The following is a 12,580-nucleotide window of genomic DNA, read 5'->3' on the forward strand; positions in this document are numbered from 1 at the left end:
AGGCAGAGCTAGGCAATTCAATCCAGTATATCAATTTAGGATACTACAGCAGATGTAATTTCTGATTAACTACAAATCCTTGCCCATATAAGAACTAAGTCAAGGAATGTTTGTCTCTAGAAATACACATGGAAATGAGCTTGTACTGTATAATGTAAAAATAAGTTCACCAGTTATATTTTCTTAACTTGCACTTAAAAACAGAGAACTGAACATATGCTGTAAGTTCCTTAATGTTTGCATAATAGTTTTCCAACACGAGTAACGGTTATAGAAGGAAAATCAGCAAGTACTCAATGACAACTTCTGTAACAGAGGAAAACTTCTTCATATCCTTAAATGATCAAATTAGGAGGATGTAAAAGAGAGGAGGGGAACAGCAATGACAAGAAGGATTTTCAAGATTACATAAATAACTTAGTCCAATGACCAGAAGTTCCACATCCCTGTTCTACGAGATCTTTTCTTGAGTCTATTGACAGAAAAAAACAAATGCTATTTTTGTAGCATCCTAAATGAGGTGAAGTATTACTGTTTAAGTATGCTATGGCTGATATGTGATAATTTGAATGTGAAATTTTAATTTAAAGTCTCCTATCTAAAAATAGGCTGAATTTTACAGCTGTTCTTTGACTTTCAGTAGAAAATGTTAACCTTTATATACATTTCAAGACAATGTTTTAAAGGCATTAAGCTTAATAAACGTGCAAACCTAATAACATTTCATTACAGAATTTTGAGAGAACTATGTAAAAAGTTATACAATTTGTTGTAGGAGATATAATTTCTCCATAATATAATCAAGTATTATATTATATATTAGGACAAATACAGTGATGTGTACTGAAGGATATGTTTGGAGTTCAAATTTAAAATTTCCATCAGCAAAATTTTAACCTTACACGCTCACTTTAAAACTCAAGGTTTGTTATTAATGAAAAAAAAATAAACCGATAATTATTAAAGAAACAACAGTTCAACAGTAAAGCATAACCGTAAAAGCGGTTATGAAATACTATGCTCAAAGTAGACATTAGATTTAGAAATGCTGTGGTGTAAGTTACAGCAATCTATGTAAAAAGGTGTATTAGATCATAAATATTAGATCATCTTTTTAGAAGGTATGACAACTATAACTATGATGAAGAAAACAAAAATATCTTTTAATTTCCAACTAACAAATAACATTAGATTAAAACCAGATTATGTAACGAGAGATCTGAAACTCTACTCACTATTTTTACGAATGCCATGACTATGTTATAGTCATGCATTAATCTAATTGCATTTCCTACTCGGCTCCACTTATTGATTTTCAATGACAAAGTTATTATTGCAATGGATGCACTATCTATACTTGGATAGGACATTTTTTAAATGCCAGGAAATATATTGTATATTTGAGGAAAAACAAGAGCTATAATGGCTGGACTGATAATGTAGGTGAACCTATATCATATTTGTGGCCTTGGTTTTCTATTTTGTTTTCCTGTTTTGATGGAAGCATTTGTTATTTTCTAAAATTATATTAAATCTATTTCATGGGTTTTCATGTGTTTCTCACTTCAAAATAGCTGGAAACATGCCACTGTTTGTTTTTTTTGGTTGCTGTTGCAGCTGTGGTTGTAGTAGCATAAAATTAGTTCAGAGGCAATGTGTAACCTATCTCTGGTTACATCTGTCCAATTTATACAACTTAATTACTAATGACATTTGTAGAAGGCTGTTACCATGAAAAGACACATATACCTCATAAAACATTACATTACAAAACATTACAAAAATACATTCAGAAGACACTTTTGCATGCTATTACTCAATAATTTTAATCTTTTTCAATTCCCTGCCAGTTTCATTAATAACTGTATACCTTTCTTCTGTAATATTTAATACTGGAAAATAACAAGTACTCTTTAAAGCCATTGCTCACATAGTCTTTTTTCCTACAAAAAAGTCATCAAGATATAATTCCTTTTTTTTCCTTCTGATTAAAAAAGGTTGATTATTCTTCCAAATGAATAATTTTCAAACAATGACATTTTTCTTTAACTTAAGCTAAAGTAATGTATAGGACAGATACCTGAATCCCATGTAGAAGTACTTTGTTCTTTTAAATCTTCAGATGCCATTAAACTTATGAACTGTTCACATCTGAAGGATATTTCTTTATTTATGAGCTGAAAAGTAAAATAACATTTGCATTATAAATATCCTTGTTTTCATGTTTATGTTGCACGTGTTATGGGGAAGTAAATTCTTTTAAAGAACACTCAATCATTTAATAGCAAACCTATGCCAAGAAAAAAAAATCATAGCTTACCTTGCTTCTGGAGACAAATGGCCTGTAACCCAAAAACAAAAGAAAATTAAAAATAAACAGCACGTCTCACCAAAATATTCTTTAAAACAAACGTCATCAAAACTAGAGAACAAATCAGATCTGTTTTTTCCATGATCTAATATTAGCACAGGGCTTTACAAGACTGAAATACTATCTATACCACCAGTTTTAAAGCACAGAGCCAGAGAATATAATATTAATGACAATTTACTATACAAATTATCACTTGACAGCCCAGGCGGCTATAAAAATAGTGAAATGAATATAAGATCTTGAAAGTGCCCTTACAACCTGAGTTTCTATAAAAATACCAACTTTATAAAAATTGCCCTAAACTGAAATCAACCAAGAATTAGCCAAAGACCCTGAATTCTGATTTACTGTGGGGAAAGTGCAGAGACAGAATATACTACTGGCTTAATGAAAGTTCATTCAATGACCATTTGAAATTACCACGGATGCTGAACAAAGGGACTTATGACCCAAATTATAGTTGTTGCAGTGCCCCCATGATCACATGATTGTGATTTGGGCACTTATATACACTTACGACTGGTTGCCAAGCTCCTTGCGATCATGTGAGTGCTATTTAAAATCTTCCTTTTCCCAGAAAATCAATGGCCAAACCACTGCTGCGTGCCTAAATGACTCCGTCTCATTTCTGGGAAGTGGTTGAAAACAGTCCCAAAAATTCAAGCAGAATTTTGGCACAGAATATTTGCAGAATGGGTTGTTTGCAACCAGCCCCAAGAAATGAGAGAGAGAGCTCTCTTGTCTATGGTGGCTGACTGAAAAAAGTCCATTTCAAAATCCAAGCAGGTTTTATAGCCCCAGACTGGAGAGGCAGCATGGACTAAAGGGTCCCTTGGGATAGAGGAGGCCCTGCATGGTCTGGTGCCTGCCACACACAATTGTCTCCCTACTCAGCAGCTGAAAATCCTGCTTGGAATTTGGCAGGGAGGATTTAGCTCCCGAGCAGAGAGGCAGCATAGCAAGATACAGTAAGGAGCGCAAGGTGCCAGAGGTGGATGGGGGACACCTGGTACAGGCCACATGTGAGTGTCTCTCTGCTTAAAGAGTTGAAAATCCTGATTGGATTTTCACAGGGAGGAGAGCAGAGACCATCATGCACAGCCTGTGCTGGGCCTCCCAGAGTTTCTCCCACCCTCCTGAAGCTCTACACCCTCATTACCCGGGACGCCATTTGCTTAACAACCTGCAAGATAATTTAACAACTGCAACTGGGAGTCCCAAGACTGCAGTTGTTGAGTGAAGTGATTACCTGATATCTCACTTAATAACTGCTTCACTCAGTGACTGAGATCCTAATCCCAACTGTGGTTGTTAAACAAGGACTATATGTACAGTGTATTGACAAAAAGCAAGGCTCTTTGGCATCTTGATCAGGAGAGAATTTTGCACCAACATTTCCTATAGCTCCTTCTTGATTCATGTTTTTATGAACAAATTAAAAATGTATGGCCGATAAATCACACCTGTTGACTTCATGGAAACATGGGCAAGGTGGTATAAAATCCAATCCTGTGCTGCGTTATCAGACTTGTGCGTGACAAAATACAGTTTCTTCTAGCTACCACCCTACACATTTACTCTGATATTTTATCTTTGTATGCTTCCTCTTCCTTTAAGGAGCTCAGACTACAGTTCTTTCAAGCAAAGTCAGAGAAATAGGATAAGCAGAGAGATATGGTGAAGGATTACACAGTGAGTTACATGCTGACAGGATAACTGAACCCAAGGCTCTAATCCAGCGATACATCACTACTCCAGAATGTTTACAAAACACTGATCCTACAATGGCCCAAGTACGGCAAGGAATGTCAAATATACTGCATGGCTTGGGTTATCTACTGAAGCCTCAGATTTGAAAAATGAAAAACCAGAAGAATGTTAAATAGAACTGCATTATTGATTGTTATTACAATTTAAGTTGCCCGATTGCTTGTTTATTTATTTTTAAACTCACCTTCTTCTAAGAAATTAAGATAAATACATCTAATTTCTTCTTTCCTTGCAAAAAAAGGTTGAGGGCTGGATTACCCACATGTAAAACCAATAGGCTCAAATGGAGGCTCTTAGCGGGTAACATACTGTGTGAATGTGGAGAGATGCAGAGCCCAGCCCATCTGCTAGCATGTCAGATACTACCAGAAATATGTACCAATAATGACTTATTTTTGGCCAACGATGAAGCTAAGAAAATGGCTTTATTCTGGCAGTCTAAGGTTTGACCTAGACGCAGAAGAAGCAGCAGCTGCAAAAAAATTAAATGTAATCCTAAGAAAAGAGATTGAAGTATAATAGATGATCTCCAAAATCCCTTTAATCCTTCCAATCTATGATTCTACAATCCAAGAAGTTTTGCTTATATTTTAACAAAGTTGTAATCAAATGTACAGTAGCTTTTATTAGGACGCCAGCATTTCTAGCCTTGAAAACCACTATCAATATACAGGTAGTCCTTTAATTACAACCTTTTTGTTTAGCGTCCATTAGAAATTACAGCAGTGCTGAATGAATGGCATTGATGCCTAGTCCCCAAAGTTATGACTGTTATAGTACCCTCGTGGTCACCTGATCAAAATTCAAGATACACTTGGTCTGTCCTTATGTGAGGCAGGTGCTGGCTGCACCAAGCTTTCTTCCCAGGGCTGCTCATGCTAGTCTCTAAATAGCACAGGATATTTTGAAAGACTTCTTTTAAAACCTCACAAGAAAGCCACTCACTCTGTTCTCTAAAATGCATAGGGCATAGGCCTATGGCACGCGTGCCAGAAGCGGCACTCGGAGCCCTCTCTGTGGGCACACGCGCCATGCCCCAGAGATGGAAACCGTCCCTCTTCGACCCACCGCCTGCTAACTCGCCGAGGTCCCACGTGGCCGGATACATCCCAGCATGGCTGGTTTCCCTCCCCCCCGTCCCATCCCTCCTGGCCTCGCATGCTCTCCTTTTCCCAGGCATGACCCACTGCATCGCCTCCTCAGCTGTCGACTGGCTGTCCAGCTCAGAGGCGGCTTCTCTGAACTGCTGGCGGCGGGCTGCAGAGCCCCAGAGTGCACCGGGCGAGGGGCCGGCAGGTTGTGGCTGCTGACGGACACTGTAGGCCCCTGTGTGCTCGCTGGCCTGTGTGTGTGGGAGCCGATGGGGTCAGGCAGCAGCTGCCCTGGCCCCTACATCGCCTTGCCTCACCCCGCAGGACAAGTCTCCTGCCCACCGCCCCACCTGCCAGAGACTCCCTGGATCTCTCCCAATCCTGCCCGGCCCCCACAGGCGTCCCTCCTCACGAGCAACATTAAGGTGACCACGCCCACCCAGTCTGCCATGACCACCACAGCCACGCCCACCCAGTGGACCACGCCCATCTGGCACCCGGCGATAAATAAGTGCGTTTTGGGTTGCAGTTTGGGCACTCGGTCTCTAAAAGGTTCGCCATCACTGGTATAGGCCATTGTCACAATGCTTAGGAAAACCTTCAGAATAGTGCTGTCTGCTCTGAGGAGGCCTATCTCACGCTTTGCCAACTTGTAATCAGTTTTGTAGAGTATACTAGAAAGTTAAAGAAAATCTAAATCAAAGTAAAAAAAAAAAAGGTAGTAGCAAACTGCTTCTCTACTATTGTCAAGTAAACCACATGATTATAATGATGTAACAACCAGGAAGTGATTCGATTTGAGATTATCTTTATTTGTATTTATTTAATAGAACAATAGTCTGAAAATATAGGACAAGCAAAATGAAAAAAGATATTTAATCTGAAAACTAATGTTATAGTTTTGGACACCTTTGGGCAGTGCAATTAAATGGCAAGCTATTTTCTATACACTGTATAACTTTAATACTAATATATATTATTACAAGGAAATGCTGTTGCTCCAAGGGTGAAAAATATCAAAATTAAGAGTTCACTGATCATATCCAACTTTTGGATATAAAAGAATTATCACATGTAGAACTCACTGTGAAAAAAATGTGGACTAATACTGTATAATTTTATTACGTACATATAATGTTTATCACTTACTCTTGATGAGATGTGCAAAATTCAGCAAGTTTGTCTAGCTCTTCATTATTCAGCTCTTTAGAAGAATTCTTTAGATTTGGAACCTCATTGCACACTGTTGCTTTCCATTTTGTTTCTATTAACAACACACACACACACGTTAAAAAATAAATGATTTAATATTTCAGAAATATAAAAAAATTAAAAAACAAATATTATAGGAGGTCTTTAATCATCAAAGCAGAACAATAAAAAATGATGCCCCTTTTTAATGAAAATATTATGGGATTCTTCCCATCCCAGTGAATGTTGGTTCAATGTGCTCAAAAAGTCATGACTCGGTATATTTCTGACTGTGGTTTGTTTAATCAGAATTTCTCATTCAGTCGTAAGATTTTGATGAAGTCCTAGTCATAGATCACAATGTAGGTAATTATCCTGCTGTGCTCATAACCTTCCAGTAATCAATGCATTACAACAGAAAATGAAGACATTTCTCAAGTTTTACCTGACATACAATTTTCCACTATATGACACACTTACCCCACTGCTGCTGAAGAGAAGAGAGATTTGTAAGCAACTGCTTGTGATACAACTGTTCAAGCCAAATGAACTTCATTGCTTTCTCATCTAAATGGAAAATGAAGGAAAATACAGACACAGACTGACACTCATAGATACGTTTTCAAACTAGCACCATTTTTATGATAGGAGGAAAATTTGATGTGGGCGCATGTAGGTTTCCCAGTATTGCTGATTAGGCTTTGAAGCTGATAACCTACACTCAGTTTGCAAATCCTGACAATCGCTTCTTCTTCTTTGCGTTCAAGCATATGGCTTGAAACATTAGATCATGATAGTTCTTGGTTGTTTAGGGGCATGGAAAAGCACAATAAAGGAAGACAAGTCTTCTTAGTCATAATATAAGACTGATTATGGCAAATTCTGTGGAATGAGAATGCCATGGTGGTTGCTGATTTTGTTGTTTCATATACAGCAATGGTCTGGAACAGTCACAAGATCATTTACGTAGCTCCTGTAAAGGTAGCTTGCAATTCATAATGCTCTTTCAACAGGTACCTGAACGCAGAAGAAGCATTGTGTGAATGAGCATAACCATTGATAAAAGCATTTAAGGTCACAGCCTTTGGGTGAGAAGAACCAACATTGGTTCCGACTTTCAACTGAAAGAAAATTACTTGACAAGAGAGTCAACAGGAATGAATAAAGTCCTTAGTTTTACTCTTCCAAGAAGTGCAGAGAGGACTCTTAAAACATACTGCTATGACAATCAAAAAAGTGAGGAGATGGTAAGGGGCAAACTTTTGAGCATGTGCAATGGAGCAACCTTCCTGACAAAAATATCTAAGGTGAAGGCTTTGAATATATATAAAACACATAAATGTGTTGAGATATAGAGCAGGATATAGAATGATTAATTATATGGCCTGGGAATTTAAATGCAACAGAAAGTATTGTATTCGGTGGAATTAGTGTGATAAGAAATGCAGCAAAAAAAAATATATCTTGCTACCACAATGAACAAAGGTTCAAATCATTAAACATGAAACACTTTCTAAACATACAATGAATTTTTACAGTGTGCCTTCTTGAATACCATGCTTACATATATTTCAGAAAATTAGCATTTATTTATCTCCCCCAGCATTAATAAATCAAAATAAGCATAAGTGCAAGAAGAATTTTGGTTTTATTGAACTGTAGTTGAAAGTCCACAGCTATACGTTTGTATTTTGATATCGGTCCACATTCAATGTTGTATTTTTTAAAAAGGATACATTCTCCATCTTGAAAGTAAGTTTCAGCAATCTGCAAAGAAAGAAAAGGAGAAAAAAAAACTTTTTATATATTTTTATTATACATTATTCTTGCCTGTAGGGGTCATAAAATTAATGACATACTAATAAATTTATACAAGCTTGAAAAACCAAACTGAACTATTAAGATACCTGGCACACTAAAAAAAAAATACAAATGCCAGATATAGTCAATAAGGACATTCAGAAGAGCACTGCCTTATGTATCACGTTGCACCTAACCAAGTGCTGTTTCCTTTAATGCAGCACACTTTGCTTTTTTATTACACGGGTATTATTTTGAACTACAGACATATTTGGACCAGTGAGACTGTATAAAGTGTTCACTCACACAAAGCTACCATACTCACATACAAAATATCAATTTATCACATTTTGAACTAAACCCTTAGGATGTTTTATTATCTCTGTGGGATCTTTGTGCAGCTTAACTATAGATAAATATTATACAAGGGTTTGATACTTTGCAGCATGCCAGCTGTTGTTATTAACTGAATTACAAAGCTTTTTAAAAACAGCAAGGACGGCAGGGAGCTTGGAGAGCACAAATCAAAGTGCATAGGAGTAGCAGGTTACCTATGCCTGATCTCTTAGGAAGTGTAGTGATTCTTTAGCATTCAAGTAGAGCTGATATCTGCTACTTGATTCTGTTAACAGAAGTGATGTGAAATGAAACTGAAAACTTCAATACAGAATAAACGTATCGCCCCTGAGCCAATAGATTCAGATTCTAATAAGACAATATTTAAAATTACGTGCAGAGTTTTTACTTATACATTTTGAAATTAATGGGATAAAGAATATCAACATCAACAATATGAAAAAAAAGATAATAAACATCTTCTTACTACCTGATGCAGGAAGAGGGGAAGTACACTTGAATCCATTTGCTTAAATTCTTCTTGAAGAAGAGAGAAGATTAATTGTAAAGTTTGAGCTGGTTCTTTCAGAGGATGGTTTGAATTTGTCTTGTTTCCATCTGCCCCTTGCACATAAGATACTGCTGTAAAGTCAGCTTTCTCTTGTTTGGCTGCAGAAATGTTAAAAGAAATAATTGGTTTTTCTTTTAAGAACAGTAATGTCAGAAAAATATACCCCTGATTATTTCAAATTAGATACAAACATAGATCTGCTGACAGAAACTTTTGTCTCCTCTCAACCCCTGAAGTTATTTTAAATCAGTGTTTCTCAACCTTGACAATTTTAAGGCATGTGGACTTCAACTCCCAGAATTCCACAGCCAGCATTGCTGGCTGTGGAATTCTGGGAGTTGAAGTCCACATGCCTTAAAATTGTCAAGGTTGAGAAACACTGTTTTAAATGGTCAAAGTTTCCCAGGACAATGTAGATATGACACAAAAAAAATCACAGTGGGAAATGAAATCTTTCTTTCTCATTGCCTTCTGAGTGTTTCCCCCCCCAATGCAGTTCATGCAGTAAATCCACGTTTTTCCTGCAGATTCTGTGCCCCACAGGAGATGGTTGATAAGGGCTATAGTGGTGAGTATGGGGCAAAAAAGCCTCATTATATATGGTTGTCCTTCAGAGTCAAAGAAGACGCAATGCTGTGCATATCAGCTCTACTTGAATGCTAAAGAATTACTACACTTGGACAGAAAGATGGCTCTGGAGTCCTAGTCTGGAAGTGCTAATGAATTAGGTTTGGACTGATATGATTTGCAGATGAATTGTTGAGGATAAATTGCACAACAGAAACCTGTGTGTGATGGAGCTCTAAGTGGAACAGCTGTTGCACAGGGGCAATCCCAATCTTTTGGCAGAAGAGACCTTAATCCAGTGGCCTGATGAATCATTACAGCTGGAGACCTGTCCTGCTGCAGTGGGTGACCAGGATATCTAAGCGTCTTGTGCTCCACAATGCCTACTGGGCTTGCCTCCTTGACTATTGATCAGTCTTCTCTAATAAATCTTCCAGGGCCAGACTTCACTTGCTGGGATAGACGAATCCTCTATCTCATCAAGAGTTGAGGATTTGTTAGCTACTTTCACCTGGTTTGGCCCATCTGCCAAGACAGTTTACTGGGGTCTGGCCATTGCACGTGTACAGCTACTTGGAGCCACAGGTGAGAGCTAAGCACTAGGTGGGCATCAAGCAGATCTAGTATTGTGATACAAGCATCTCTATTTTCAATACTGTGTCTTATTATCCCTAACACACTGCTTACCTTTTTTTTTTTAACAGTGGATACACATTGTCTCAACTTCTTCATTAGATTGTTTACCATTACTTCAAAATCTCTTTCCTCATTTGTCACTATTAGCTCTGGTCTCATTAGTTTGTAGGAATAGCTAGGATTTTTAACACCAATGTGCATCACTTTACACTTGCCCCTTGCTGAATGATGTTTGCTATTTTGGTCCCCGCTCTCCTAATTTGCAGAAATTCCTTTGGAGTTCTTCACAGTCTCTTATTGTTTTCCCGCTCTGAACAATTTAGTGGCATCGGCAAACCTGACTATTTTACTAGTCATGTCCAGTTCCAGGTAATTTACAAATGTGTTAAAAAGCACTGACCCTAAGGTAGAACCCCAGAGGACCCGACTAGCTACAATACCTCCTTTGTGAAAAATGTCTATTTATTCCCTATCTTTCTGTTCTATTCTTTAACCCACCATTTATCCACAATGGGACCTGCCCTTTTATTCCATGAGCTTGGGACCAGTGACTGAGAACTGTTAAGATCTTGGACATGGTGGTTCTATTGATAAAGACGAATTGGGTGTGTGGAGTCATGGCGAAGCAGTTGCTCTCCCTTGTGAGAGATGGAGGGTTCTGCATGCCTTTGCCGTGATAGTAATTAGATTTGAGACATCTATTGGCCCGAGTGAGAGTGGGATCTGACTGGAAGAAGAGGAGAATGCATAATGAGCATTGCATTTGGGTGGCAGCTTGTAATGATATGTGGGAATGAGCTTGGGAGGCAAGAGGATGAGCTGTGAATCTGGTTTGTGAAGTTAGGTTCAGAGAAATAGTTGAGATTGTTGTTGCTTTCATCAATCCTCTGTATGACTTTAGACAGAAATTTCTAAAAGAAAATTTGAAGCATTTTTTGCCAAGTGTAGTCAAATGTACAAATACAAAATAGTTCAAGGAAATTGAGCAAACCTATACTATCAATACATGTGTATTTAGAAAACCACTTGCCTTTCCTGCTAGCACTCTTTGTTTTTCTTGGATTCTTTTTTTCAGAACCAAGCTTCTGTGGCATGTCTGATTTCAAACTTTTACATGGCCTATCCCTTTCATCTTCTTGGAAGCAAGATGTATAGTCTCTACTGTCCTCGTTATTATTAATGCTGTCCTGCTCAACTCTTCCCATTGTGTTATGAGAGTTTTTCAGAGTATTATGCTTCCTACTCTTACACTGATTTTCATTTTCATCTGGAGAAGAAGCCAAGCAACTTTTGATCCTTTCTTCATGTATGTCAGCATGAAGTACATCTTGTAAATTTAAAGGAAGATCATTCGTAGGAGATTCCCTATCATCCATTATAATGAACTTTATTTCCACTTTGTCCAAATAACTCTCAGCACTAAAAAAAAAAGCCAAAACAATGGAGATGTTAATAATATATCTTCACTACCAAGCTTTGCTAAGATTGTAGAATGGTATTAGCTTTCTACCATTATAGATAATTAGCATTTCATAGTTGTGAAATAAAATCATCAGATTTTATAAATATGAAATACCGTAGCTTTTTCTTTTAAAAGTATAGTTATTTCAAAGACAATGACTTAAAATTCATATATCTACAGATGTGCCTTTGTGAAAGTTAGAATGTTGTAATTAGCCAAACCGAAACACTAATTGAGAATCTAATATTTAACAAGTTGTCTAAACAAAGAAAAGCTTACATTATAATTAGTAAAATTGCCTTGCTAGCTCTTACATTAAGCAATTAATTATCCATCTGAGATGCACTTTGTAAACCTTAAACTCCACATCTTCTATAACTTTCATGTTCTTTCTAAAATGGGGGAAAATTAAGTAGAAATACTTAAATATTTGCCTTTCAAAGATGAAATTCAATAGGATGGTAAAATAATGGAACACATAATAAATTTGACGATTAAATTATTTTCACTATGATAAGAGATAAGACTGGAACTATTTCCAAATTAAAGTCACTAATTTCATAGTGAAAATACTTCCAGTCATAAATAGGAGAAGATTGTTCATATATTATTTATTGACTATTAAATTAAGTTCCCAACCTTTTAAGTTCAGAAATAGGAAAGTACAGTAGTAGAGCTAAATTACCTGCTGCCGGTAAAATCAAGTTTCCTTTGAGTTCAGCTCAAGTCTTGGTAACTTCATGGATATTCCGTATGTTTTCTGAGCAAAAAGACAGAATTGA

The 12,580-nt window shown here is 37.1% G+C and overlaps 1 protein-coding gene across 1 annotated transcript in view; it reads right to left on the bottom strand.

The window, feature by feature from the left end:
* Nucleotides 1–11,751, bottom strand: part of CNST (consortin, connexin sorting protein) — a 34,492-nt gene extending 22,741 nt beyond the window's left edge. Inside the window, 5 exon segments of the mRNA XM_029287235.1 lie at nt 6,385–6,499; nt 6,907–6,993; nt 8,163–8,193; nt 9,053–9,243; nt 11,367–11,751. Of these exon segments, the coding sequence (XP_029143068.1) occupies nt 6,385–6,499; nt 6,907–6,993; nt 8,163–8,193; nt 9,053–9,243; nt 11,367–11,712 (770 nt within the window). The 5' untranslated portion in view covers nt 11,713–11,751.
* Nucleotides 11,752–12,580: the final 829 nt, after the last annotated feature.

This window comes from Protobothrops mucrosquamatus, unplaced genomic scaffold (assembly GCF_001527695.2).
Source record: "Protobothrops mucrosquamatus isolate PMUCROS unplaced genomic scaffold, P.Mucros_1.0 scaffold_265, whole genome shotgun sequence".
Lineage (NCBI taxonomy): Eukaryota > Metazoa > Chordata > Lepidosauria > Squamata > Viperidae > Protobothrops > Protobothrops mucrosquamatus.